The 27,901-nt window shown below is 35.1% G+C and overlaps 4 protein-coding genes across 11 annotated transcripts; 3 read left to right on the top strand and 1 right to left on the bottom strand.

Annotated features, from left to right (window-relative positions):
• Positions 1–1,877: 1,877 nt before the first annotated feature.
• On the top strand, positions 1,878–5,305 carry LOC102616252 (signal peptide peptidase-like 1). Of its 4 annotated transcripts, none has more exons than XM_006490346.4 (4): positions 1,878–2,042; positions 2,825–3,738; positions 4,626–4,826; positions 4,956–5,305. In XM_006490346.4, the coding sequence occupies exons 2-4, from the start codon at positions 2,941–2,943 to the stop codon at positions 5,070–5,072; spliced, it is 1,116 nt and encodes a 371-aa protein (XP_006490409.1). In that variant the 5' UTR covers positions 1,878–2,042; positions 2,825–2,940; the 3' UTR covers positions 5,073–5,305. The 4 variants fall into 4 exon arrangements, with proteins under 4 accessions (XP_006490409.1, XP_006490410.1, XP_052289420.1 ...); XM_006490347.4 differs by having other exon boundaries at positions 2,029–2,177; XM_052433460.1 differs by lacking the exon at positions 1,878–2,042 and adding an exon at positions 2,219–2,395.
• A 1,103-nt stretch (positions 5,306–6,408) lies between these two features.
• LOC102616738 (cleavage and polyadenylation specificity factor subunit 2) lies at positions 6,409–14,483 on the top strand. 2 transcript variants are annotated; one of them, XM_052433459.1, is made up of 18 exons: positions 6,409–6,659; positions 6,801–6,969; positions 7,483–7,525; positions 7,614–7,740; positions 7,836–7,948; positions 8,126–8,220; positions 8,306–8,457; positions 8,667–8,724; positions 8,813–8,920; positions 9,646–9,901; positions 10,864–11,048; positions 11,646–11,735; positions 12,148–12,246; positions 12,728–12,859; positions 12,943–12,987; positions 13,084–13,251; positions 13,888–13,962; positions 14,138–14,483. In XM_052433459.1, exons 1-18 carry the CDS (start codon positions 6,511–6,513, stop codon positions 14,237–14,239), a joined length of 2,166 nt encoding a protein of 721 aa, XP_052289419.1. In that variant the 5' UTR covers positions 6,409–6,510; the 3' UTR covers positions 14,240–14,483. The 2 variants fall into 2 exon arrangements, with proteins under 2 accessions (XP_052289419.1, XP_006490411.1); XM_006490348.4 differs by having other exon boundaries at positions 7,429–7,525.
• Positions 14,484–19,744: 5,261 nt separating this feature from the next.
• Positions 19,745–25,199, top strand: LOC102617248 (uncharacterized). Of its 3 annotated transcripts, none has more exons than XM_052433320.1 (11): positions 19,745–20,231; positions 20,636–20,722; positions 20,841–20,981; positions 21,252–21,868; positions 22,006–22,094; positions 22,257–22,360; positions 22,466–22,556; positions 23,340–23,415; positions 23,520–23,634; positions 23,733–24,264; positions 24,520–25,199. In XM_052433320.1, the coding sequence occupies exons 1-11, from the start codon at positions 19,946–19,948 to the stop codon at positions 25,010–25,012; spliced, it is 2,631 nt and encodes an 876-aa protein (XP_052289280.1). In that variant the 5' UTR covers positions 19,745–19,945; the 3' UTR covers positions 25,013–25,199. The 3 variants fall into 3 exon arrangements, with proteins under 3 accessions (XP_052289280.1, XP_006490414.1, XP_006490413.1); XM_006490351.4 differs by having other exon boundaries at positions 21,183–21,868; XM_006490350.4 differs by having other exon boundaries at positions 20,841–21,868.
• Positions 25,200–25,489: 290 nt separating this feature from the next.
• Positions 25,490–26,936, bottom strand: LOC102617918 (60S ribosomal protein L36-3). Of its 2 annotated transcripts, none has more exons than XM_006490353.4 (3): positions 26,798–26,936; positions 26,154–26,258; positions 25,490–25,907 (listed from the first exon to the last, which is right to left on the bottom strand). In XM_006490353.4, the coding sequence occupies exons 2-3, from the start codon at positions 26,253–26,255 to the stop codon at positions 25,677–25,679; spliced, it is 333 nt and encodes a 110-aa protein (XP_006490416.1). In that variant the 5' UTR covers positions 26,256–26,258; positions 26,798–26,936; the 3' UTR covers positions 25,490–25,676. The 2 variants fall into 2 exon arrangements, with proteins under 2 accessions (XP_006490416.1, XP_006490417.1); XM_006490354.4 differs by having other exon boundaries at positions 26,154–26,261; positions 26,798–26,916.
• Between the last annotated feature and the right edge of the window lie 965 nt (positions 26,937–27,901).

Genomic DNA, 27,901 nt, shown 5'->3' with positions numbered 1-27,901 from the left:
TAATGCGATAACTTATTTCATCTTTACTTTTTAAATAATATCTTATTTTATTTTTATTTTTCAAATAATAATTCAAAATACCTTTATGTAATTTACAGTAAGTTTATTGTATAATTTATTGAGGACAACATAAAATTTGCAATTAAATAAATGCAATCTATTTTAAAGTAAAAATTTAAAAGATAATTAAATAACATTTAAATTTCTATATAAATTTAAATTTTATGTATAACTTAATGACAAAAACAACACAAAAGAAAATACAATATAATGTGTGTGTGTGTGTGTGTGTGCACGTGCGCATTTGTGCTTGCTTGCAAGTGTGTTCATTAAATTTTTTTAATGAAGTCAACTAAATTTTTTAATAATAATAATTTTTAATTAGAGACCACTATCCATATCAAAGTCATGGATAAATTATAAAAAAACATTAAAAAAACACTATAATGCGTTGTATTTTATTATGTGGTATTTTAGGTATGTGTTTTTATAAATTTAATGTGTGTTTTTTTTATGTAAATGAAGGATTATGTATTTACTTTTGGTAAAATAACATCACTGATTAACTATTTATTTATTTATTTACTTTGATGATATTAAAAATAGAGACATGCTAAAAGATTTTTAAAAAAAACTGGATCTAGTGCCTATAAAATCTATGGTTTTTTTTGTCATAAATATATATTTTACATATTATTTAGTGTTATTATTGCTTATTCATTAAGCTATCCTTAAAATTTAAATTATTCAAAAAGTAGATATTATTAATTATGTTTGAGAGTTTCATTTTAAAAATAATTTTTATATCCTTAATTGAAAACAATAATTAATTTGCTCTTAATGAATTAAATAGTAGACTAATAGTAAATTAATAGAAAGATATTTTGAACTATTGTTTAGAAAAAAGATGGTGAAATGAGTCATTATCTAAGTAACAAAGATAAAATGAACTATTACATTAAATCCTAGGGTTGAAAAGACATTTTTTTTTTTTTTTGCCCGATATAGGCATATTGAGACATGATTCCCGTAAAAATGCTAGTGAAAAGCCTTTAATCACCAGGCTTCAATGTTATTTGATTCAGCTTCTGCCTATGAGCTCTTCCACGTCCGCTGCTCATGTGGCCCACTGTCTAAAGAGTTGAACTAATGCAACCCCTTTAATTTTCTCTTGAAACCCCTCCTGTAATTGTACCCACTAAATGTTTTTAAAAGATTTGCTACTTTCTAAAAACACCAATTTCAGACCAAGATTTTTTTAGGCCCAAATTAAAGCAATCGCTCGCCTTAACTTTGATGTTTTTCGTGGCACGTAATGGCATGTAAACTAATTATAAACTAGTTTAATAAGTCAAAGATATTTTTGTAATTGCGTAACTATTTAAACTTTGTATAGTTTTCAAATTAAACTCCTGAATGTAATGTAAGTAGATTATTGGTGATCTAAATTCATAAAAGTATTATGAATTATTGTGGATTGCAACAAGTAAATAGAAACACCACTTGTAATTAATGGATTCACTATTTTAAAAGTGGATTCACCATTTTAATTTTTATAGACCTATATCGTCACCTACTCCACTAAGGTATCAACTATATATAAATGTAGTTTTTGAACAAAACGTAGAACTTGAAAATAAACTTATATTCCTTTGTCTATTAATTTTCTTTGAAAAACTCTACGATATTGTAGTATTATAAATAAAGCTTTATTACAAATTTTCTTATCCAATTCTAAAGGATTTGCTTCCAAATTTACAACAAACTACTCTTTCAAATTTATAACAAAAAGAACAAATTAAAAAAAAAAGTTTCTTGGGTTTATTTGCAAATTTGTGAGAGTCTAATCTACAAATTCAAATTTTTTTATAATACAAATTAAATAAATAAATACAACAAATTCCGGTTCTTTTTGGTAAATACATATTTCATGGTATTCCGTTCCCTTTGTTTGTACCGCTAACGCCTAACGAGAAAAAGAAACCTCGTTAATGACTGACGAGCAAGACATCTCCCAACTTGCAAACTCTTCAGAGTCCAAGGTTAGTCCTTTTTTCATTTTTGACTTTTCCCAATAAGAATCTCTCAAAGCCCTAATTGCATCCCCTTTAAGGTCTTTGTTGTTTCAGATCTTCCGTCATCTGCGTATTTATCTCTATCTGCAGCTGAAAAATAGGGTGACGTTTTTTAACTTCTGATTTTTCATTTATAAACCCTTGAATTTAGGCTTTTTTCTGGGGTTGACCTCCTATTTGGTTTCTGGGAAATTGAGGAATAAATATTGAAATTATAAATCTTGTATTTGGCTCGATTTCTGAAGAAATTTGAAGTGCTCAACCGACCTGAACTCAGCTGGGCAGCTTAGGCTCCGTCTAACTGAAGATTCGGATTTAGGGTGAATGCGTGCTTAAATTTGAATTGATGATGAATTTTTCCATTTTGGTCGATTAGTTTCTGTGAGCTTTTGTTTGGCTGCTGTACTTAGGGAGGGAATATAAAAAGGACTGAAATATTGGAAAGTTTAAATCAATTTTCCTATTCAGGGGTAGATAAAAGATATTGATTTCTTAGGTTTCGGTTACAAATGTGGAATTCCATCAAATCATCTATGAAATAATTCCTTTCCAAATATTAAAAGGCAAGTGCTTGCAGAACTTTATAGAATGCGAAATTTTTGGGGAGAAACCAAAACCTCTTTTTCTTTTTTTTTCTCTCTTTTTATTTTTACTTTGCAGCAATGCATGTCTGTTTAGTCAATGTAGCTGATGAGTTATCATAGCAATTGCATGCAATAATGTATATTTTCGGCTTGATTTTCTTGCAGGTTGCATCCCTTCATTGGTCAAGTGTTCATCAGAGTAGGACTGCAACTTTGGCTGCAGAGTTTGTAACTATTATGCTTTATCTCTTCATCTAGCTCAGGAGAATTTTGCTTACTTAATGGAGCCTTTATGGAAACTTTTATATCTGCTGGAGCCTGCACCTGTTACTCTTATTCTGACGGCAGTGGCTGTCACATTTGGATCTGCATTTCGAGCTTTAAATTATGGAAAAGAAATGGAGAGAAACCGTGACTTATCAGAAGCATCCATTATGTTAGATAGGTCCCAAGCACTAATGATCCCAGTAATGAGCTCCTGTAGCTTGGTTTTGATGTTCTATCTGTTTTCTTCAGTCTCACAACTCCTCACCGCCTTAACAGCTGTTGCCTCTGTTTCATCCCTTTTCTTTTGCCTATCTCCCTATATTGCCCATGTAAGGTCGCAGTTTGGTTTGGCTGACCCATTTGTGTCACGATGCTGTTCAAAGTCCTTGACACGAATCCAATGGTTATTATTGTTGGCTTGCACTTCTGTGGTTGTGGCTTGGCTGGTTTCTGGGCATTGGATATTAAACAACTTGTTGGGAATTGCAATCTGTATTGCATTTGTGAGCCATGTGCGCCTTCCAAACATCAAAATATGTGCGATGCTCCTTGTATGTTTATTCGTATATGACATATTCTGGGTTTTCTTCTCAGAGAGATTTTTTGGGGCAAATGTCATGGTATCAGTAGCAACACAACAGGCATCAAATCCCGTTCACACAGTGGCTAATAGTTTGAGCCTTCCAGGGTTGCAACTAATAACGAAGAAGCTGGAATTGCCAGTCAAAATTGTATTTCCCAGGAACTTGTTTGGTGGAGTGACTCCTGGAGGAAATGCCACAGACTTCATGATGCTTGGTCTTGGTGACATGGTATGCTTGTCTTTCGCTAAAAGTGTTTCTGCATTGATTTTTTCAAATTAAAAAGGTTGTTAATACTGTTGTAGTACTAGTATCCCTACACAGAGATGTGTAACATCTAATTTTCCACTCCTGGTTTTGCATGAATGGACCACCAAAAGTATTGAAGGTGGTGCCTGCTATTTTGTTTGGTCAAAAAGCATTAGTTGAGTTTGTAAGTGCAGGATTTGTGTTAGACTGTGAGAAACTTTTCCCTTTTGAGAATTGCAGCATGGAGTTCATCATGCTGTTTGGTACTGGCGTACTGCATTCTGGGTGCATCTATCTTAGCTTTATTGCTATGCCTTTGTCTTGTATTATGCTTTGTCCATATGCTCTGTGTCTTTATTATTGTCCTAGAGCTTGTTATTACTGAGTCTTCTGTTTGAAAAAATGATGATTGTAAGTTTGAGTTGATATCTAGACAAGTCCTTTTATCTATGCTTGTGGAATGAATAACCAACATGATAGACTTTCTGCTCTATAATTTCACATCAGTCATTATTATGCATTTGCAGCCTTTTCATGATCTCGCTGTTTTAATAGCATTTTCCTTTTGGCTTGCTTTCCATCTTTCAGGCTGAATAAGCTTTTTCTTTTTCAGAAATTTGTGCAATAATTTCATTCTTAAACCAAAACTTAAAACAATTAAAAAATAAAAAAGAAAACCAGAATTTATGATAATCCAGGTATTATGACCTGTTTTTGCTTTTTGTAGAGATATTAGTCTGTTGGAATAAATGAAATAAGGATTGGTTTGTCTGTCATTAGATTCTTCTTCTATTTCATCTGTGTGAGGCAAGCTCTTGTATAGTTAATGTCTAAATCAGTGTGCTTATTCCTGTTATCTTTTATTGTAGGCAATGCCTGCCATGCTTTTAGCATTGGTCCTTTGCTTCGATCATCGAAAGAGCAGCAATACAGTTAGTCTTTTTGATTTACATTCTTCAAAAGGGCACAAATACATATGGTATGCCCTTCCAGGATATGCCATTGGACTCGTAACTGCTTTATCTGCCGGAGTTTTGACTCACTCACCTCAACCTGCCCTTCTTTATCTGGTTAACCTTTTTATCTTTCTTGTTGAATTAATTCGTTATCTTCTCCAATGATTATGCTCTCACAAAAAAATTGGATGGAATTTCATTTTCTTCTGTGCTTACTAATTCTTCAATATTTGGCGGTTGTAGGTGCCTTCTACTTTGGGACCCGTAATTGTTATGTCGTGGGTGAGGAAGGACCTAGACGAGTTATGGGAAGGAACCTTGTCAAATATCAATGATAAATCTCATCAAATAGAAGTCTAAACAATTTTATTTATGTGGTTCATTGCCACAGTAAAACTTTTAGAGCCAATTGAAAGTTGTAAATTTGAATGGGAAAATTCTGCCCTTGAAAACCTGGGGAGGACATTGAAAATTCTTCAATATTTAACCCGTGGAACCTTCCTTCAGATTGGCTGATAATGAAGAAGAATTAAAGTTTATCTGAATTTTTATGCTGTGTAATTCTTCTAATAGAAAAGACAGATCTTTCTTCATCTGGTTTTGACAAGAAGTGGCAAATATCAGAATTGCACTTTTCTTTTATTTGAATTCCCGGTCTCAGCACGGATAGGATCCAAGCTCTTGTCGTGCTCTGATTTCTCTAGTGGAATTGGCTCCTCATCATCTCATTAAATGATTGACTCATCTCTTACCTCGACACCTTATTGCTGCAAGCGGATGATTTAGCCCAACAGTTGGTTTTCCTTAATTTCTCATTCTTATTAGTCACTGATTGTGTTTGGAAACGCCCTTTCTCTGCTGCTGATTTTGTTGTCCCTCAGTAACAAATTCAAAGAAAAATAATACATCAGTATCTACTCACGAATATAAAGTGCATTTACTCATTCTCATACACATACATAACCCCCCAAAAAAATGAAAATTTTTTGGAAATATTTACAAAGAGAGAGAGCAAAATTATCAATCTCTGGAAGATTTAATTCATCTATAGAACAAATATAAGGTCACAAAAAATGCAGGGGGTTTTGGAGAGGAAGCTCTGCATAGTGCTTGGACAACATAATCAGGACAGGATTCTTATCCTACACTCAAGTTAATTACAAACTATGGTCACTAACACACACAAGGAAGCATACTATAGATACTTCAATTTGTTGCAAGGAAGAAGGATACTTGAATACGGATGATGTTGATAATAAATTGTTACTAGCAAAATGTCGCCGAAATTCTATTACACCAGCCAATATCACTGTTTTTTAAGGTTAGCTTTTATCGACTGCTGATTTATTTTCACTTAAAAAAAAAAAAAAAAGTTTGCGACACCCATCTTTGATGCCTGAGCGGAATACCATTTTCACATTTTTTCTGGAGTAAATTAAAAATTATAGTTCTAATTGGTAGTACACAAGAAGTCTATCCTACATGGGCAAAGCACTCCTGTTTTATAAAATCTTCAACTTTATATTCCATCATTGTTTCGAAATGTCATAAATACCCTTGCAGGCTTTGTCACGGAGGGTCAGCGACAGCAGGTCATATTCAATATAGAGTTGGCCTTTACCGTTTAGGGGTATTTTTGTATTTGTACATTTCCATTTAGGATGAATATAACAAATTGCAAGACCCAAAGGATAGTTCGATAAAAGCCCGCGCCTCAAACGCCAAGCTCTGTCCGGTTAAACCGCAGAAGAGAGAAGGCAAGAGTTGGTGAACTTGCATTTCGGTCGTTATCGGAATAATGGGAACATCAGTGCAAGTAACGCCACTGAGCGGAGTGTTCAACGAGAATCCGTTATCATACTTAGTCTCAATCGACGGATTCAACTTCTTAATCGACTGCGGATGGAACGACCACTTCGATCCTTCTCTCCTTCAACCTCTCTCCAAGTAATTTATTTACCCTCTCCCTAATCCTCATTTTATTCCTAATTCTTCTTCTTCTTCTTCTTCCATTTTTTTTTTTTATATTTCACTTAATGAAATATTACGTTTACGCCATTGTTTTTTTTTCTTTTTTTAAATTTTCAGAGTAGCTTCTACTATCGACGCAGTGCTTCTTTCGCATCCCGACACATTGCACCTCGGAGCCCTTCCTTATGCGATGAAGCAACTCGGCCTCTCCGCTCCGGTTTTTTCAACTGAACCGGTTTATCGATTAGGTCTTCTCACTATGTACGATCAGTACCTTTCTCGTCGGGTAATTTTAATATCCTTTCACTTTAATATCCTGAATCCGAGTGGTTGTAGTTTTGCGTCATGCTTCAGCAGAGTAATAAAAATTTTGTAGCAAAACAGCTGCGTCTTAAAACAAATTTGCTGCCATAGTAGCTCTGATATGGTAGCTCAACTGCCGGACCACTGAAACAATTGGAGCCTAAATACGGGCTCTTAAGTTATGAGGCAACTCAGCCTCTCTGCTCTCATTTTAGGAGTGCTTTTAGCATCTTCTGAAAATTCTCTAATAAACTATTAACTGCTTCTCTGAAAAGCACTCAAAGTGATTTTATTTGCTCAAGCCAAGCACGGCAAAATAGAAAGCAATGTGGGTAACAACCGCCCAAAATTTTGCTTCTTGGTGAAACCATATTTCTAGCTTAATTATTAGTGCTTCGTGGGATGTCATTATAACAAGAGGGTTTTATATGTTATGCTGCAGCAAGTGTCAGAGTTTGATTTATTTACGCTAGATGATATTGATTCTGCTTTCCAGAGTGTGACCAGGCTAACCTACTCTCAGAATTATCATCTATCTGGTAAGAGTGTTCAGTAATGATAGCTTGCTAATCAATTAATCATCAATGTTCGTTATGCTGATTTAGTTTTCCTTGTAACCATTATAAGGGAAAGGAGAGGGGATTGTGGTTGCACCACATGTGGCTGGCCATCTCTTGGGAGGTACTGTGTGGAAGATAACAAAGGATGGAGAAGATGTTATATATGCTGTTGACTATAACCGTCGCAAGGAGAAGTATATGTCTTATCAATCACCTCACTCAAACTGCACTATGTGTATTCATATATTCATCTGAACAAAACGACCTTATCAGTGTGGCTTTGTGTCAGGCATTTGAATGGAACTGTTCTAGAGTCCTTTGTTCGGCCTGCTGTTTTAATCACTGATGCCTATAATGCTTTGCACAATCAACCTCCGAGACAACAGAGAGAGATGTTTCAAGGTATATTATTTTTCTGGTGTTAGATATTGTTCACATAATTCCTTTTTCCTGATGTGATTGCATATGCATGCAAGATGCTTACTTTGACACAATATACTGGGATTATTATTCTTATATAAGATTCTGCAGATAAATGTAATTTAATGATTATCAGTCGATTCTCTGCGTGTATTTTAGATGCTATTTCGAAGACTCTAAGAGCGGGTGGAAATGTATTACTTCCTGTGGATTCTGCTGGGAGAGTGTTGGAACTCCTCTTGATATTGGAAGATGTGAGTAGGGGAAACAAGATTGTCATTTTTTCTATATCTGGTTAATCATACTACAGTTATGAAATTTGCCTGATGAAATTTTCAGTATTGGGCAGAACATTCCTTGAATTATCCTATCTACTTCCTCACATATGTTTCATCAAGCACGATTGATTATGTCAAGAGTTTCTTGGAGTGGATGGGTGATTCCATAACAAAGTCCTTCGAAACATCACGTGATAATGCTTTTCTTCTCAAGTATGTAGCCCTTTTTATGTACTTTTTGTTATTATACTTTCACATTTTATATGGTTATCAGTTTTCTTGCTACCTTGGATTTTCATTCCTCTTGAGTGCAATAAAGTGTAAAAATATGCTTACTATTTTGAATCCGTAATACAATAGCTTAAACAATTACTTATCTAAAAAAACTGTTGTTAAAAAGAATTGTTATCCCAACTTTGCAGGCACGTCACCCTCTTAATTAACAAGAGTGAACTTGATAATGCTCCTGATGGGCCAAAGGTTTATATATCTTTACACTTTAAGAAGTGGATTGTGTTTATCTGTTAACTTTTATTTCTGATGGTGTATTTTCATGTGTCTCATTTAGCTGGTTCTAGCATCCATGGCCAGTTTGGAAGCAGGGTTTTCTCATGACATATTTGTGGAATGGGCAAGTGATGTCAAGAATCTTGTTCTGTTTACTGAAAGAGGCCAGGTATACTCTCATGTCTTCTCATGTTAAATTCTTGTATTGTTCTTGTTGATAAATAATTTGATGGTTGACCTTTGTTTATTTATTTATTTATTTATTTTTACTTTATATGTTTAAATCTGGAGATCTGGCAAATCATTGATTGAACCTGTGCAAACTTTATTTGTTATCAAGCAAGAAAAATGCTGTTTTGAATCACCTTTTCATTTTTAGTTTATATCATATATCTTGAGCAAATGAATAGAATTTTGACATTGCTGCTGGGTCATTGTGAAATTCCTTAATTTTTATTCTGTCCATGTATGCGGATCTACATCAATGCTACCACTGTTCCTTCCACTGCATTGAGAACGCTGTTGAGTTTGTGCTTTGCAATAAACTGCAGCAACAAGAAACCTTGTTCTTTCCTTTTTTCTTTTGGCTGTGTCACCTGTCCATCCATTTGCTAGCTTTATATATATTGTTATCTTTGTAAAATGCACTTTGCATACACCTTGGCTACATATCATTTTCTTCCTGAATAAAAAATTATCCATAATGTTGTTGGAAGCTCCACCGCTTTTCCTAAACACCTTTACAAAATGACACTTAGTACAAAGTCTTGCACTTTTAGTATATTGGACTTGCATTATTATCATTTGCCTTGTTCGGGTATTAGTGCATTTTAGCCTATCATCTGTTTTCTGCGCCAGAATATGCAGGCATTAATACATTGAGTTTGTTTGTAGTTTGGCACACTAGCTCGCATGCTTCAGGCTGATCCACCTCCGAAAGCTGTTAAAGTCACTATGTCCAGGAGGGTTCCCTTGGTTGGTGAGGAGTTAATTGCTTATGAAGAAGAGCAAACCCGACTAAAAAAGGAAGAAGCTTTGAAAGCTAGTCTTGTTAAAGAGGAGGAATCTAAAGCATCTCTTGGGCCTGATAATAATTTGAGTGGTGACCCAATGGTCATTGATGCTAATAATGCAAATGCTTCAGCAGATGGTACTTTTATCCATTTTCTGGCAATTAGCAACTGCTTTTCTCTGCCTCTACCCCTTTTTATTCCCCTTGGAAGCTGATGAATATTCAAGCTTCAAGTTTGTTTTTGATCAATTAAGTAGTTATCTTTTTGAAGGAGCATTCTCTATTTATGAATGGATGACAATCTGTTTACCTTTGAAAACCATGGTGAATTCAACAGTTTTTCCATACGTAAAATCTTTTTTTGTGCATTTGAATGGTTCAATTCACAGATAACATGATTTCCTGTTTTCTCACCTTTGAGATCCACTTGCATGAGTGTCAGTCCTCCTACTTAGACCGACTGTTCTTATCTACAATTGGTTGATTTGTTTACTGACATTTCTGAACTCTGGCAGAATATTTTTCATGTCACTAGTATGGTAAAAACTTTGTTTTGGATGTCACTGAAGAAATCTGCTTGGCTTTTGACGGATGTGAGTCCTGAGAGGTTTTAATATGTCTTAGTTTCTCAAATAAATTTAAATGTGTCTATGTTTTAGTTTGCTGTCTACACAATCTGTATCCTTCTATGATTCATGGAGATATAATGAATTATCCGCTTTGAACTCATTGCTGTTTCCATGTGCCTGCTACACGAACTTAAAAAATTGAAGTATAATCTGTCTCTCCATTTACAGAGATCCCTGGAGTTGTCCCTTCTAAATTTGTTAACCTCATTTATTACCTTCAGGAGTTGCATTTTTTTTATTATTTTTTTATTTTTTATGCTTGAATCTGCAGTTGCCCTAATTCAACCTCCGAATTCAAAATTCTCCTTTGACATCTTAAATCTTGATTAAGTTGTAACTATTTAATGGGTCTTTTCACATGAAGATTGAGAATCCCTTTGTTCAGTATCATTCAGGAATACATTGCATTGTCAAAATTATAAATTGTAATGTGTGGTGTATGGTCTTAAGTACCCTCATTGTAACTTGCAGTGGTTGAACCTCATGGGGGCAGATACCGGGACATTTTAATTGATGGATTTGTTCCTCCTTCCACCAGTGTTGCCCCGATGTTTCCCTTTTATGAGAATAACTCTGAGTGGGATGATTTTGGTGAAGTCATAAATCCTGATGATTATATAATCAAGGACGAAGACATGGATCAAGCAGCTATGCACGTAAGTTTTCAATTTGAGATATTTGCTTCTTTGGTTTTATGTAACTATTATGTTCCTGTCACTATTGGAGATTCTGTGCTTCAGCTAGCTTAGCTATTGGGCTTGTAGAGATTCTCTCTGTGTTGATCATTAACTGCCTTGTGTAACTAAATGCAATTTTTTATATAAAGTTATGCTCTTGTTAAAACCCAATGGCCATCAATAACGGCACACAGATGGTACGTTTATCAATTTCTGGCATGGAGTTGAAAGTGATACTGATTATTCAAGTTATTCAATAAATTGAACTGTATCTGTCCCTTGAACGCTTGGAAATATGATAGAGACATATACTGTTGCTTTGAGCTGAAAAATGTTATGTTGCTTGCTTACTTTTGGGAAACAAAAGATGATAGATGGTTGAAAGAAGTTGACTTGAGATTCTACTAGTAAGGCTTATTTTTATTGGTTGTTTGAATAAAACATGTCTGCCATCATTTGTGTCTTTATGCAATATAGGAAGAACTCATCATATATGATAGTTGACTGCTATTTACACTAGTTATTTAGCAGTGTGGATCATTGCTAATTTATCTCAAAAATCATCTTTGTTCTCAGATTGGTGGTGATGATGGAAAACTCGATGAAGGTTCTGCCAGTTTGATTCTTGATGCGAAGCCTTCAAAAGTTGTATCCAATGAGTTAACTGTATGTGAAGCTCTCTTTCAACTATTCTTAAAAGGGTTATCTCTCCCCTATTATTTTATGGTCATATAATTGTAGATTATGCAGATGATTTTTGTTTGATGGGTTGCATAAACGTACCAATGTTTTGTGTATCATTGCCATTCAAATTCATTTCAAAATGATTTAACATTAAGTAGTGTATGTATTAGTGTGATAAATAAGATCTTGCTTTCACCATTTGATATCATTTGTCACATTAAAGAATGGGTGCTTTTCCTTCTCATATTATCATTTTATTTTCTTTCCTACTTCATCCTTCTTTCACTTGAGGGTGGGACTCGTCACAAATTCTCACAGTGATGATTTTTATTGTCTTTCTCTTTTCAAACAAGTCGTGTGTTCAATTCACTTAAATGTGTGCTAATTTGATTAGGTGCAAGTGAAGTGCTTGCTGATTTTTATAGACTATGAGGGGCGTGCAGATGGCCGCTCAATCAAAACAATTCTCTCCCATGTTGCCCCTTTGAAGCTGGTAAGAATATTTCTTTGTGCTAGCCAACTTGCCTTGTACAATTACTAAATATAATCAATGTAAATCTATTACATGCAGTAGAATATGGTGTTTTTCATCTTACATGTCTTATTGAGTGGAATCCTTTGGCTTGCATATCTTGCCGGTTTAACTGAGCATGTTATTTTAAGTGGCTTCTGAATGTGCCATTTTCCGCATCATTTGTTTGAATATTTTTATATATGGAACAATATGTGCATGCTAGAGACTGGAAGCTGCTGATTGAGACAACAGCTGTTCCTGTAGAAGTATTATAGATCACTCATTAGGCATCCCTTGGCGAATGGGATTGCATCTATTATATCACCATTTCGTTTGTGTCATCATTTCTGATGATTTAGCCATGAATTTATTATTCCTTTTGAACTGTCAGAACATTTTGAAAGTTGTATGTATGGTGTCTGAGTTATTATGCTTAAGCTATGAAATTTTTTTCTTGAAGGTTTTGGTACATGGATCAGCGGAGGCCACTGAACATTTGAAACAACACTGCTTGAAGCATGTTTGTCCTCATGTTTATACTCCTCAAATTGAAGAAACAATTGATGTCACGTCAGACTTATGTGCTTATAAGGTATAATTATTGAGTAATTAGATTTTTCTTGTGGATTAGTGATCCGAGTAGCTAGATTCATTTTCCCTCATAATATCATGTAGGTGCAACTATCTGAGAAGTTGATGAGTAATGTGCTCTTTAAGAAGGTAAGCATTTCTGTAAATCATGAATTATAACAATTCATAAAGTTTTGTAAGTTGCATCATATATTCCTCTCTGTACCTGTTACCTTTCTCTTTCAGTTAGGAGATTATGAAATTGCTTGGGTTGATGCTGAAGTAGGAAAGACGGAGAATGGCATGCTGTCTTTACTGCCAATCTCAACCCCAGCTCCACCCCATAAATCAGTCCTTGTTGGTGATCTAAAAATGGCTGATTTAAAGCCATTTCTTAGCAGTAAGGGTATCCAGGTACTTTTCTTTTTAAATTTATGAAATACCTTCCTGTTAAAGAAAGTTGATGAATGTGACTAAAACTATGTTCTATTTTTCTCTTATCTTAATCATCATAATGACTGGAACAGCCACTCAGCTGAACTAGTTTTGAAAAGGAATTAACTTGAAAGGCAAAATTGAAAACTGCTAATTTTCTTTCTGTGCATCACCAGGTTTGCCATACTTTTTAACTCGGATAGGTTTTCCTGATAGAGCTTGAATGGCATATGTATCTGTAATCATAATAAGTTCGTATCACATTCTGGTATCTAATATCTGTTGGAGGATGATAATAATATGGCCAGGAAATAACTTCATCTTAATACATGGGTGGCAATGTTTAAGTCTCTGTGATCCGAGCACTGTGCTTTGTGCTGTGGAATCTCTCTATGGAATTTGCATAGGATGTGTTTTGAGTAATATATTTTTCTTGGCCTTCTGCTAAGGTTGTGTATGTCTGAATGCTTTTTAGGCATTGAAAGATATCTAACTACTGATGAATTTGTCAGTTATTTAGTCCTTGATTCATCTTGGTCACCTTATGCAGTGTCAACAAAATAACAAAAATTTAGGTGAAGTTTACCAAGTGCTTGAGAGTGATATTCTTTGCAGGTTGAATTTGCTGGCGGAGCATTGCGATGTGGAGAGTATGTTACAATACGCAAGGTTGGGCCTGCTGGGCAGAAGGTGAGTGATATCACTTGAACATTTTCCTTTGTCAATTTTCCGAGTCAAAGGAACATTTATATCTTTTGAATTTGGAAGCAACTGCAGCTATATAGGATTTTCCTTTTACTTCTTTGATCGCAAGATAACAATTGGTAAACGACAAATGCTTCTCCATTTTGTATCTTTCTTACAGGGTGGAGGTTCTGGAACTCAGCAGATTGTCATTGAAGGCCCCTTATGTGAGGACTACTATAAGATCCGAGCCTATCTGTATTCACAGTTTTATTTGCTGTAACTGAAACATAGGACACCCCTCCAGAGGGGTTTAACATGTTCTTGGCATTTCTACTATCTCTGGATTTCATTCCGCAACGAAGAAAAGATTGGCAAAGCCATTGGCTACCCCCAATTGGTGTTATCTCATTGGAAAAGGAGAGCTGGTAGAATGTGTCGTGATTGTAGAATGTATAATTATTACACAGAGATTTGAGGTAACTTATTATTTCTATATAATTTCAATTTAATTTTGATGAGGTTAATTCCAGATTACTCCTCTATTTTGACAATCGCCAGCTTTACCCCCAACAGTTTCAAAAATAGTCATCTTGACCCATGATACACGGTTGTTAGTTGCTTGTCATAAATAGCTGACTCGTAGTCATAGGGGACACAAAGGAACTTTCTAAGCGCGCGGCCGCAGTTTGGTTACAAATGTGATGTGCGTGAGCACGATTCGTTTAATTTTCGGAACTCAATACACGTGCTTGAGCACATTTTAATAATTTTCCTTCTTATATGAATCTGATCCGTGGCTTTGAAAACTATCCACTGTTGATGGGAAATTGCCGTGGTAAACAGATTTACTTCTCTTGTATGTTCGAACTTATTTTGTGCAGGGATTTGTCCGTGGTATACCCTAAAAATAGGGTATTTATCTAAAAACACCCCCATACTCAAAAATTTCCTGTATATGCTTTTTCTAATGTGCAGTTACAAAATTAACCTAATGAAAAACCTAAATCAACCAAACTACCACAACCAATTAACAAAACCCCCAATTCTCTCATGAGCAGTATATCCTTCAGCCCTTTCTTCTGGATTTCTCCTCCATTTTACAAATCCCTGCAATTTTACAACAATTCTTCTACACATTCTAGCTAAAACGTAGCAAAACAAGTAAAACAACGCCGCTTCTGTGCAAACCAGTAGCTGCAATTCCCCCACTCTCCTTCAGCGTCTCATCTTCCATTTTACTAATCCCTGCCATTTTACAACAACTCTTCTACACTCTCGTCGAAACGCGGCAAAACAAGTAAAACGAAAAATTGAAGGTAATTTATCAATTTAATATATGTGGAAATGTTAGGTGGGACTAGGATTTTACTTTCCATCCATGAAGAGTATATGGCCTGGTTAAGCGAATTGAGTTTTGAGTGAATGCAGATGGCAATGTGTACATTTTGTTGTTTTGTTCATCTCCAGAATTTCATTTTTATTTAAGTGGACCACATTTGCACACACGGCAACTTTCTCTCTTGCAAGGTTCTTGAATCTTTAATTCTTTTTGGGCAAATTACACATATAAAATGCACATCAATTTCGATTTTGGTGTCACTTCTATCGAGAAATAATCAACCCAACTTCAATACTTGCAGTTGAGAACTAAGACTAGGAGTTGGCTTGAAATTAGTTCATGAAGCTGTGATAAAGTCATTGAACAAATTAATTGCATTTCATTTGATTAATAATGTTAGATTAGAAAAGAGAAAAAGAGGAATAACTTGTGGTTTACAAATTTGTCACAAGGTGATGAGAACTATGGAAAATTTGGAAAAATGTGTTACTGCCAAAATGTGTTTCTGTTACCAATACTTTGAAACTGGGAAGTACAGAGATTTGTTATTCAAGTTGTCGAGACAAATTCCATATTCTTGATTGGGAACTATGATGCCTCTGTATAGTACCTACAAATACTTCAATACTGAAATCACATAAAATAGCCATAACTAAAGTTGATTGAGGAGCTGAACAATTCACTGTTGATACATCTCACCAATTAATTTGTTTATATTTTTTTATTGATTTCGTTTAATTATTTGTATTCTACTATGTGTAGTTTATGGTTGTGATTTGCAGCTCAATTTTCTTTTTTTAGTTGTTATTATAATCTAGCCTCCAATGCAGTTGTGTAAAGAATTTCTTTACTTGACTTTTACCCTGGAGTCGTGTAAAAAATTCTCCAATGCAGTTGTGTAAAGCATTTATTTACCTGACTTTTACTCCGAAGTCGTGTAAAGAATTCTTTACACAACTGCTGTCGTGTAAAGAATTTCTTTACCTATCGAGTAAAGAATTTCATACACAACTGCTGTCGAGTAAAGAATTCTTTACACGACTGTTGTTATGTGATGAATACTTTACTCGACAGTAGTCGGGTATGAACACTTTACTCCACTATATTCGCATAATTAGTTCTTTACTGGACTGTAGTTTGTAAAGAATTCTTCACTGGACATATGTCGGGTATGAACACTTTATTTCCAATGTTACAAAAAATCTATGGTTTATATAGTAGATTGTAGATCAATGCATGTTTTACTCGACTGTAGTCGTGTAATGAATGATTTACTTGACTGGTATGTCACGAAAGATAGCATATCACGAAACACATCCAAACTGTAGTGAGGTTATTTCGAAAATTCCTTGGCCCATCGTGCGAATGCGTGACATCCCGCAACAAAAATCAGGGTATGTACTATATATATAATGTGTTTTGAACATAATAATAAGAATGATGATTTTTAACAATTGATTTATATGAATTTTTTTAGTGGTGATTGTGGAGCATTTTTTTGCGGTACTTGAAGGACCTAGCCCATGGACTTGATGTCAATTCATATTGCCAACAAGATTATGTTACACAATTTCGACAAGCCTTGGCTGTAAAATTATTTGGGTATAGGTCATGGAAAAAAACTTTGTAGTGTCATTTTTTGGACTAGATGTAATAGTTATGATGAGGATGTTGTTGATATTTGATGTCATTAAAGACAATTGACAACATTAATATAATTTATTTCTTTGTTAATTATATTAATGATAGATAAGATAGTTTGTACAATCTATGTGATATAACAGGACTGCCATATATGCGCAGGGAATACATTGTAAGAAAATACACGACTGCAGTCGAGTTTTTGCACAGATACACGACTAAAGTCGGGTATTTAGAAATAAACATGACAAGTTCTCTGTGACAAAATACTCGACTGCAGTCGGGTATTTGCACAGATACACGACTGCAGTCGGGTATTTGCACAGATACACGACTGCAGTCGAGTATTTGGAAATGAACATAATAAGCTCTCTGTGACAAAATACTTGACTGTAGTCGGGTATTTGCACAGATACACGACTGCAGTCGGGTATTTGAAAATAAACATAATAAGCTCTCTATGACAAAATATTCGACTGCAGTCGGGTATTTGCACAGATACACAACTATGGTCGAGTATTTAGAAATAAACATGACAAGCTCTATGTGACAGTCGGGTATTTGCACAGATACACGACTATAGTCGAGTATTTAGAAATAAACATGAGCAGTTCTGTAACAGCCAAAATACACGATTGTACTCGGGTATGTGCATAGAATAAAAACTATTTTCAATCATTCATTATATTGATGACACAATCAATATAGATTTTAAACATATCAAACTTCAAATAAATGAAACTAACTATAGTCCGGTTGCTTATCAAATAACATAAATTCAATACTTATTGAAATCGTAAATAAGTCGTAATTCAATAGAAGTTGTTTAACATTCATCATAAATTTTTGGCATATTCAACCCAAACACTCGGTCCATATTTTATAAGTCTCTAGTCGCCTCCCTTCAATACTTGTTCTTAGAAAGCCACACAAACACGATTATTCATCTGCGAAATAAAGAGGTAGAAATTTATCACTAAATATGAAAGATATTAAAAAAAATTAAAACAACAAAAAATAACAAGTATATAAGGTTCATAGTAGTACATGTGCTTGTTTATGTTTCATTCGGTCTAACTACGGGCTCATTGTTAGACAGTGGGATTGGTGCACTGCAAGTTAGTCGATTATGTCCTCGAGAACCACACCTACCACACTTACGGCGCAACTTCTCTTCGCCTTGTGATGGTATCCTAATTTATTGTGGCCGACCCTTTTTCCACTTTTCCACAGGGGGCAACACCTCATTACTTTGCACTTCTTCTGAAACCTCCCATTCTTCTTCTATGCCAACAGGATATATTGTTTCTGCGTATGCTGCAACCCATGCCTCACTGGAATAGTAACGAGAACACATGTCATATACAGACAATGTTTCTCGATACCTACAAACAGCTAATGCATGTTCACAAGATTTATAATGAAGTATAGATTTGTCTGCCTATTTACACGACTGACGTCGTGTAATTGATAGTTTACACGACAATAGTTGTGTAACTTGCTAAAATACACAACTATAGTTCTGTAAACAGTCAGATGATATATTTAATAAAATATAACTATAATCTTTGTACTAACAGAATGCTAGGTGTCATAACAACTACTATATCTTTCAAACTTACACGATTGTTGTCGTGTAAATTCATACATACATGACAGAAGTCGTGTAAGTTGCAAAAATACATGACTCAGTAAATAATCAAAGGACATATTTCTTCTTAAAAAAATATTGGAATCTCATACCAATTGGAACATTTTACATATATACACAATTATAGTATGTAAGTTTATACGCGCACGCTAGTAGTCGTGTAACTTATTAACACACACAACTATAGTCTAGTAATAGTAAAATGATATATATAGTGAAAAATATATATTTTTTGAACCAATAGAATGATAAGGTGTCTAATAATTGAATTTTTTTTGCACATTTTCACGACTATAGTCGTGTAAATACATACATACACGACTACTGTCATGTATGTCGGGTGCAGAAAAAAAATTTGACAACAATTTCAGGTTTTAACAAATGTAGTTATAAAATCTATCAAATAACAGTCATATGATGCAAATGTAATGAAAATATGAGTTGCTTTAGTGTTTATCACAAACCAAACAAAACCCTAAAAATAATATAATGTCAACAAATTGAATAGATAGCCCAAAATAAAAAATAAAAAGTTTCAAATACCTTATTCATGGGATGAATAATACACCCAGCTGCAAATAAAAATCTCAGTACATTAGCTGTTTGTGAGTGATTTTGAGTGTAATGTGAGTTTTTGTTGTGTGGAGTTAAAGAATGAAGTAAAGAGTGTTGTGAGTTGTGCGTGTTTTATATTTTTCTTTAGGGACATTTTAGACAATGTACCACCTAAAAAGGTATATTTAGATAATTTTTAAGTATGGGATATATTTAACTAAATACCATACTTTTAAGGCATATTTAATTAAAAACCCCTATTTTGTGTGTTATGGAGTTGGATTTTTTTTTTTAAGTTTAATTAGAACATGACTTATACGATTTGGTGGATTTTTATTTTTTTTAAATCTTACTCTTATAATATAAGGTTGGAGTCTTGAATCTTCTGTTTTATAAATAAGAAATGAAAATGGCAATTATCTCAATTCTCAACTAAAAAATTGGTTACATCGACCATTTTTATTTCAAGATAAGAAATAAACATTAAATAATATAATGTTACATAGCAAAAGTTGGGTAAAAATTGCCGGAAAACTGAAAATACGGTAGTAAAGGAAGTTTTATTTATGTTTGTTTTTTTCGAACGTCACTTTTAGCACTTAAACAAGCCAAAGCAGGGAGAAACAAACGGGTAAAAGAAAAAAAAAAAAAAAACTTGTCGAGACATATCCATCAGACTGTCTCTTCTTGTCTGATACCAGCACAAAGCATATTTAACACCGAACAAAAACCACCCTAGATATCATCTCCTTAATTCTCAATTCAACCGAAGCATAGTGTTTTTTTTCTTCCCCCCATCAATGGCTTCTACGACTGTCACGTGGTCTCCGACCTCTCTCCAGCTCCGATTGGCTCTCAATTGCTGGAGTAGTTCCTGCAATTCCCCTTCAGTTCTTGTACGGTCTCGCTTCAAGAAGTTGAATCGTCCGGTTCACCTCCGTTGTTTTGGCCCGAGCGCAGGACGGCGTCGTGGTTGCAGTTTATCAATCCGGTCTGAATCTAATGCAGAGAGTTTTTCCGGGTGGTCCGAATCGGGAAATGATGGTGAACAATCTATTGAATCGCAGAAGAAAGGAGGACTAGGAGGTGTAAATTTTTTTTTATTTTTCCTTTTTTTTTCCTGACTTGGTTGTTGAAAACGTTGAGAAAAATAAATATAATATTTTAGACGTGATTCATTATATGATGTAAAAATGCGGCTTGAATTGATAAATAGATAAAGTTTAGAGCTTTTTAAAATTCAAACGAAATGTTGAGAGGAAAATCTAGTGCTCTACTTTGCTATTCCTGCCGGGATTGACTTAGTTGACGGTGCTGTTTAATTCTGAATTGCTTCTCGCAATGGATGGTTAAGCTAATATATATGTACTGGAAGCTCGAGAAGGACCTAGTGTTGGATAAATTTGGTTTCTCTGTGTTGAGTTGCTTTTGGGGCTAATAGTTCTCTTTTTGTATGGACTAATAACAATTCTAAAGTAGTTTGCTTTCAGGGATTGTGCAAGCTGGAGTTGCCGGAGTGGTTTTGTTTGCAGGGCTTACCTTTGCTGCATTGTCTCTAAGCAAGCGGAGTACCTCTAGTAAGTGGTTTTGTCTTTTTTAGCTCCCTAGAATGAATTTCACTAAGTGGGTGGTTAATAATTATGTCTATGTTATCATTTAGTGATGCTTGTGATTTTTGAAATTTGGTGAATGCAGGGCCAAGAGAACAAATGGAACCCTTGACAGCTGCGCAAGATGTCTCGATTGTCCCTGATCACAAGATTGATAAATTTGAAGAATATGGATATGCAGGCAACAATGTGAAGCAAGATGATAGAAGCCTGGAAAGCAAGACAGGTACAGATAATGCTCTTTCTTCTTCTTCAGAAGCTATTGAAGTTGCCAGTGACAATAAAATTGATAGTGAAAATGAAACCCCGTCCACTGGTGATGTCAGTCATTCATCCAGTGGTATCAATTCCATTAATGATGTTGCCAAACAAGATGATTTGCAACGTGAATCGGCATCTGATGACATGTCAGTTGCTCCTGACACAGCTCTAACTTCACCAAAATTACCTGAACCTGAGGTTGTCAGTGGTACTGAAAATGCATCTCCCCTTGAAGGTTCAGATAGCATCCTTGATGCAAATTTACCCGAATCAGCTTCTGAGATCACCGGAGAGAACCCTATAGATGTTGAACCAAGCAGCTTCTCAAATCCAACAGACCTTGGCAATGATGGGTCAAAATTTTCCAGAATTTTCTCTGATTCTTCTTCTATTTCCAGTAGCCATGCACCCATTGAGCCTCTGGCTGCAGTTATATCAGTCAGTTCAGACACAACTGTAGAACCCCAAATACTGCCCAAAGGTGATACAGAGACTGTTGCCTCACCTTCAACAATAAAAAATGTTGAACAGAGTGAAAAGCCACTGCTCTTGGGTGAAGACAGTAGTTCATCCATGGAAGTGCGTGACTTAAACAAAAATGGGTCTTCTGGAACATCTGTGTCGCCATCAATCTTTCCGTTTTCAAATGAAAAAGAGACGTGTGATCTTAATGAGTCTAATAGCAGCTCATTTACTGAATCACCACCCACTGGGAGTTCATCCTCCCCTGCTGGTATACCTGCTCCATCTGTAGTTTCTGCAGCTCTGCAGGTGCTTCCTGGAAAGGTTCTGGTTCCTGCAGTTGTTGATCAAGTTCAGGGGCAGGCACTCTCAGCACTGCAAGTTTTGAAGGTACTTGTTATCTCAGTTTTTGTTTTGGTTTAGTCTTACATGTCTAAACTAATTGCATTGAAATTAATTATTTTACCTATTAGAGGAATTGAAATCTGCAATTCTAAATCTCAATTTTCATCTTGCAATCTATTCAGGTTATCGAGGCTGATGTTAAACCTGGTGATCTATGCATACGTCGTGAATATGCTCGTTGGTTGGTCTCTGCTAGCAGTACTCTCACAAGGTATGCATGTATCTCAATATATCATAGTTGGTTGTGATCTTCGGAATTGAGCTTCCAACTGTGAATAATCGGTGCATTTCAGAAGTTAGCATCTGCGCAGCTTTACTAAATGCAGATCAGGAGTTCTGTAATCCTCTGATAAGGCTTTTTGGTTGATTTCAGGAGCACGATGTCGAAAGTGTATCCTGCAATGTACATAGAAAATGTGACAGATCTTGCATTTGATGACATCACTCCTGAAGACCCTGATTTTTCATCCATTCAAGGCAAGTGCAATTTTTAGACATTGTTGTATAACTAACTTAAGAAGGTTTCCTGTTACTTTACGGGTCTTTGTTTTCGCATCATAATAAACTCAGTTTATATTTCAGGCTTGGCAGAAGCAGGACTTATCTCTAGTAAGCTTTCACATCGTGATTTGCTTAACGAAGAACCAGGCCCAATTTTCTTCTTGCCTGAAAGGTGATTTGACATATTGAGCTACAATGTAGTAAGTTTTGGGTAAATTATTAGATTCCTTAGATACAGATCTTCCCCCAGCTACTAGTAGTGAATGGCAGAAATGATTTTTAAATGGCTGGTGTTGCTTCCCTATCTAGCAGGCCATTGCGATCTTGAAGACTTGAAGTTCTGAAATACTAATAAATTCCTCAAATGTTTCTTTTTTCTTGTTTCATGCGTCTGGACCTGTTGAGACATTTTTCATGTTATATATGAGGCTTGTAAATTATTTCTTTCCTTTTTTTTTTTTTAATAGTTCCTTCAACCAGTCATTGTTTGAAATACTAATAAATTTCTCAAATGTTTCCTTTTTATCATTCCATGTGTCTGGACCTGTTGAGACATTTTTCATGTTTTATATGAGGCTTGTAATTTTTTTTTTTAAATAGTTCCTTCAGCCTGTCATTGTTTGAAAAACTAATAAATTTGTCAAATGTTTCTTTTTCCTTTTCGATGTATCTGCACCTGTTGAGTCATTTTGCATCTTGTATATGAGGCTTGTATAATTTATGTATTTATTTATTTTTCATCTTTAACTGGTACTGAGACACAATACCTACATATGTTAGTTCTACAACCGGTGAGAAAAGCTTCACAGGCATGCTATGCAGTCTCTGTAACAGTACAGAGACTGCATATGCTTGTCTTGCATATGAGATCAATTTATGTTATTTATGGTACAATGATTTGTCTCTTAGATAACAATGATTTGTGTCTCTTAGATACCAGTTTTTTGTGCTGCAGTCCCCTATCACGTCAGGATCTTGTAAGTTGGAAGATGGCACTTGAGAAGAGACAACTTCCAGAAGCTAACAAAAAGGTTACATAAATTGAAGCTTGGTCTATTTTTAACTTTCAGAACAGCTTTTGCCCATAATCGCAAATGCATCAATGAACTTATTTCACCTTTATTATATTGTCTAGATCCTGTACCAACTTTCTGGTTTCATTGACATCGATAAGATTAACCCAGATGCGTGGCCTGCACTACTAGCTGATTTGACGGCAGGAGAACAGGGAATAATAGCACTTGCATTTGGTGAGTCTAGTTCACTAATCATTTCTTTCCTGATATCTTATCTGGAATGTGATTAGTAATATTTCCACCGGTTGTCATTTCTTTTTTCAAATAAAAAGGTTGCACGAGACTGTTCCAGCCAGATAAACCTGTCACAAATGCCCAAGTTGCTGTTGCACTTGCAATTGGTGAGGCTTCTGACGCAGTTAATGAGGAGCTTCAACGTATTGAAGCTGAATCTGCAGCAGAAAATGCTGTTTCTGAGCATAGTGCTTTGGTGGCTGAAGTTGAGAAGGAAATAAATGAAAGTTTTGAGAAGGAGCTTTCCATGGAAAGGGAAAAGATTGATGTTGTGGAGAAAATGGCTGAAGAGGCAAGGCAGGAACTGGAGAGGTTGAGAGCTGAGAGAGAGGTGGATAAAATTGCATTGATGAAGGAGCGTGCTGCTATTGAATCAGAAATGGAAATTCTTTCAAAGTTAAGGCGTGAAGTGGAGGAGCAGTTGGAGAGCCTTATGAGTAACAAGGTAGAGATATCATATGAAAAAGAGAGAATTAATATGCTTAGAAAGGAAGCTGAGAATGAAAACCAGGAGATTGCCAGATTACAGTATGAACTGGAGGTTGAGCGGAAAGCCTTGTCTATGGCTAGGTAAGGAAGTAAATGATTTTATTTGCAGAGAGCACAATAAGCAATTGCCATTAGAACTGATGGATGAATAAAGAAGGATATAAAACCTGCAACGGAAATACTTGATTTGTATTGAAAAAAATAAAAATAAATAAAGGTTCCGTGTACTCGTGCATATGGGTTGTTACCAGCAAGCAAAAGAGATTTATGTATGATTATACATTTTGGGCATGGCCTAAGTTTTATTCTTTCTCATTTTTTTCTTTCTTAATGTAGGGCCTGGGCTGAGGATGAGGCTAAACGAGCTAGAGAACAAGCAAAAGCCCTAGAGGGGGCAAGAGATCGCTGGGAGAGGCAAGGGATTAAAGTGGTTGTTGACAAGGACCTTCGCGAAGAAAGTGATGCAGCAGTTATGTGGGTTAATGCTGGTAAGCAATTCTCTGTCGATCAAACAGTTAGTCGAGCTCAAAGCCTAGTGGACAAGCTCAAGGCAATGGCAAATGATGTGAGTGGGAAATCCAAAGAAATAATCAATACAATCATCCATAAGATACTACTATTTATTTCAAACTTGAAAAAGTGGGCTTCCAAGGCTAGTATGAGGGCGGCAGAACTGAAAGATGCAACCATCCTGAAAGCAAAGGGATCTGTACAAGAGTTGCAGCAGAGCACAGCAGAATTTAGATCAAACCTCACAGAAGGGGCAAAGCGTGTGGCAGGAGACTGTAGGGAAGGGGTTGAGAAGCTTACTCAGAGGTTCAAAACATGACTCTAGGATGTAATTCTTCCTCCAGTTTGTTTCTTTTCTTGTGCGCCAATAATCATTTTTGCCAGCAATTGCAGCTTAGAAATCTGGCTGTGTATCATGTTTCATAAAATTTGCTCGACGTAGTTTATATTATGGGCATGGGGTGCTAACTGCACTTTATATAAAGAGAAGAATTTTTTGTTTTAAATTCCAAGAAATCACTAGTAGCAAGTGCAACTTGTTCTTTTAGCATGTACTGGCATGATACCTCAATTGAAATACACGAAAATGTGATAAAAATTTATGAGTTACCTTTTGTTCATTGCTGCTTAAGTTTTATGACAAATTTAAAATCCTCATTTAAATTTAAATCTAGATCCTCAATTCAGTCAACAGTTGATTAGTACACAACTCTCACTCGACCTGAATTGACAAGCTTAAAATTGCCAGATTTTAGGTGATTGCGTTGTAGCCAAATAGCAATTGGCTACAAAAACATCAACAAACAAAAAACAATTAAATTTTTCTCTGGAAAAAGGTAAAGGTCATTGTAGCACTCAAATTGACATCTTTAACTCAGTTTTTGAAATGAAGGGGAAAAAAAGGCAAACAACATAGGCTAAAACACTGTGCTAAATTTAATAACCCAAGTTCAGGTGAACAAGACATCTAGCAAAGTTATGCATCACTTCTTCTTCTCTCCACCTCCAGGGGCCCTACTCTTGCGAAGGGCATTAGACATCTCCTCCCGCTTCTTCTTTGCCCTCTTGTGAGTGCCAAGCTTTCTCTTTGCAACCTTCAGTGCCCTCTTGTCCTTGCCGACTTTAAGAAGCTCAGTGATCCTTTTCTCATAGGGTGCAAAGCCAGCAACTTCCCTAATCACAGTCCTCACGAAGTGGACCCTTTTGCTTGTTTTCTGTATGTCAACAAGGAAGAGAAGAAGAGACCACATTATATCTGAGCATTATCTTGCACCATTAGTAAATTTGAATTCTAAACTAACTAATAAACCAAAATAGAAGTTGACACAGCAAAGTAACCCCCCCCCCCCCTCCCCCAAAAAACAAAAAATTGCATGCCTGCAAAATAATTTATCTGAAAAACTAGATCCAAAAAACAAAAACTGTGAACAATATCAATTTGCAGCACAAAATGAACTTACCCCTTTGCGATCTGCTGGGCGTGGCGGCAGTTCCTTCTTCGTCACAATATGACCCTTGTTTAATCCAACAAAGAGACCAGTATTTGGCTGTTTCGGAGCCATCACCTGCTTCAATGCATACATCAATTTAAATAACCCCAACATGAAAAGGGAAAGAAAAGGAACTTATTCCATGTAGTATACATATTCAAACCATACAAAAAAAATCACAGAAAATGGATTTCAAAACTATTGAAAAATCTCCCAGTCCCATCATTAGGCAAATCACAAGCAAATGAATACGCCAAAATGAAAATAATAATAATAATAACAAGGCCATGATGAAGAATAATTAGCTACAAAAACTTCCCCAAAAAAAAAATATAGTTACGATAAATTTACAGCACGGAAAAGCTGATACGAACTAACATGCTACTCAAGCAGCAGTTAACAAAGCTTACTTTAAATCAAGGACATAATGAAGGAAAATAAAGTGAAAATCTTGAATAGTATAGTTTCCATTCTCCAAAAAGAATAATAATAATAACTTTATATACAATATCTTAAATTTAATATATTTCTTGCTTCGGTAGTCTCTCGTAAGCCAAACAGAGGAAGTAATAACAAGAGAGAATGATCAAGACAGAGTGAAGGAGAGGAAGTACCTCCGACGAAACTGAGTTGCTGCGGAAACCTAAGATGAGTTGGAGTAAATTTTAGGGTTTCAGGTTTGTCGCGCGTTTTATAAAGTGGGAAAACGCACCGTATGCTTGGTTCTGAATTGGGCCGCGATAATGAGCCCAATTAGTCGCATCATGATGGTCCAGCTCAATTTATTTGTGACTAAAGCCAGTCGGCGTCCCTCGTACATTAGCCCCTGGGTTGTGGGATATTTTCTTGACAATTCGGCTGGGCACGGGTCATCACAAAAAATAATAATAATAATAATAATTAATAAATAATTTAAGAAAAATTTAAAAATTAAAAAAAAATAATGATATAGCCACAAACTCTTGTACAAACTTATTTTGTATAAATTGATGTGGCATGATGAAATTAGTTGAATTAAAAATCTCTTGACCCACATGATTTGTATATATTATTTTATATTTTTATTCAACCAATGAATTAATGCCACATCAATTTGTACAAGATAAATTTGTACAAGAGTTTGTGGTTGTATCATCACTCGTAAAAAAATATATTTTATTTTAATTGAAATACATACATATTTTAATATTTATTTAATTCGCTCATAACTTATATTTAAATCTTAAAGTACTTTAAGCCCAAATTTTAAAGTTTAATCTAATAAAAACAAAATTTTATATACTATAAATTTGTAAATATAATGAAAAAAAAAATATAATTTACAGCTTAAGCTCTGCCGAAAAAAGCCCCAACTTCTGACCCGACAAAAGACATGCTCATGTTGTCGAGTTTTACCAAGCTTGGCATGAACATGACATTTTACCATCCCTAACTTGTGATCACATAAGACATGAGTAGTAATTTGATTCATGTCATGATAAAATACATATCTATTTGTCTTTGTTTTTTAATATTCTAAAAATTTTGTAATTGTAACTAAAAGAATAGGAAATTAAATTTGCTAGTATCGATTTTTTTAATAAAAGCATAAATAAAAACTAAAATCACTAAACACCAATATAAGAACTATTAAATCCCATATAATTACTAATTAAATTAATTAACACCCACATTATTGTAGTAATGTCAAACTTTGAGATTATTTACTATGGAAACGA

The sequence above is a fragment of the Citrus sinensis genome, chromosome 9 (genome assembly GCF_022201045.2).
Source record: "Citrus sinensis cultivar Valencia sweet orange chromosome 9, DVS_A1.0, whole genome shotgun sequence".
Classification (NCBI taxonomy): Eukaryota; Viridiplantae; Streptophyta; class Magnoliopsida; order Sapindales; family Rutaceae; genus Citrus; species Citrus sinensis.
This window is presented reverse-complemented; position numbering and strand designations above follow the sequence as displayed.

Coding starts and splice junctions, on each gene's coding strand:
- LOC102616252 (XM_006490346.4), top strand. CDS start 2,941: ATGGAGCCTTTATGGAAACTTTTATATCTGCTGGAGCCTGCACCTGTT. Junction 3,739..4,625: donor TGCTTGGTCTTGGTGACATG/GTATGCTTGTCT, acceptor CTTTTATTGTAG/GCAATGCCTGCCATGCTTTT. Junction 4,827..4,955: donor AACCTGCCCTTCTTTATCTG/GTTAACCTTTTT, acceptor TGGCGGTTGTAG/GTGCCTTCTACTTTGGGACC.
- LOC102616738 (XM_006490348.4), top strand. CDS start 6,511: ATGGGAACATCAGTGCAAGTAACGCCACTGAGCGGAGTGTTCAACGAG. Junction 12,860..12,942: donor CAGACTTATGTGCTTATAAG/GTATAATTATTG, acceptor AATATCATGTAG/GTGCAACTATCTGAGAAGTT. Junction 12,988..13,083: donor GTAATGTGCTCTTTAAGAAG/GTAAGCATTTCT, acceptor TTTCTCTTTCAG/TTAGGAGATTATGAAATTGC.
- LOC102617248 (XM_006490350.4), top strand. CDS start 19,946: ATGGCTTCTACGACTGTCACGTGGTCTCCGACCTCTCTCCAGCTCCGA. Junction 22,361..22,465: donor TGATTTTTCATCCATTCAAG/GCAAGTGCAATT, acceptor TTTATATTTCAG/GCTTGGCAGAAGCAGGACTT. Junction 23,416..23,519: donor TTCCAGAAGCTAACAAAAAG/GTTACATAAATT, acceptor TATATTGTCTAG/ATCCTGTACCAACTTTCTGG.
- LOC102617918 (XM_006490353.4), bottom strand. CDS start 26,255: ATGGCTCCGAAACAGCCAAATACTGGTCTCTTTGTTGGATTAAACAAG. Junction 25,908..26,153: donor GCCCAGCAGATCGCAAAGGG/GTAAGTTCATTT, acceptor GTTGACATACAG/AAAACAAGCAAAAGGGTCCA.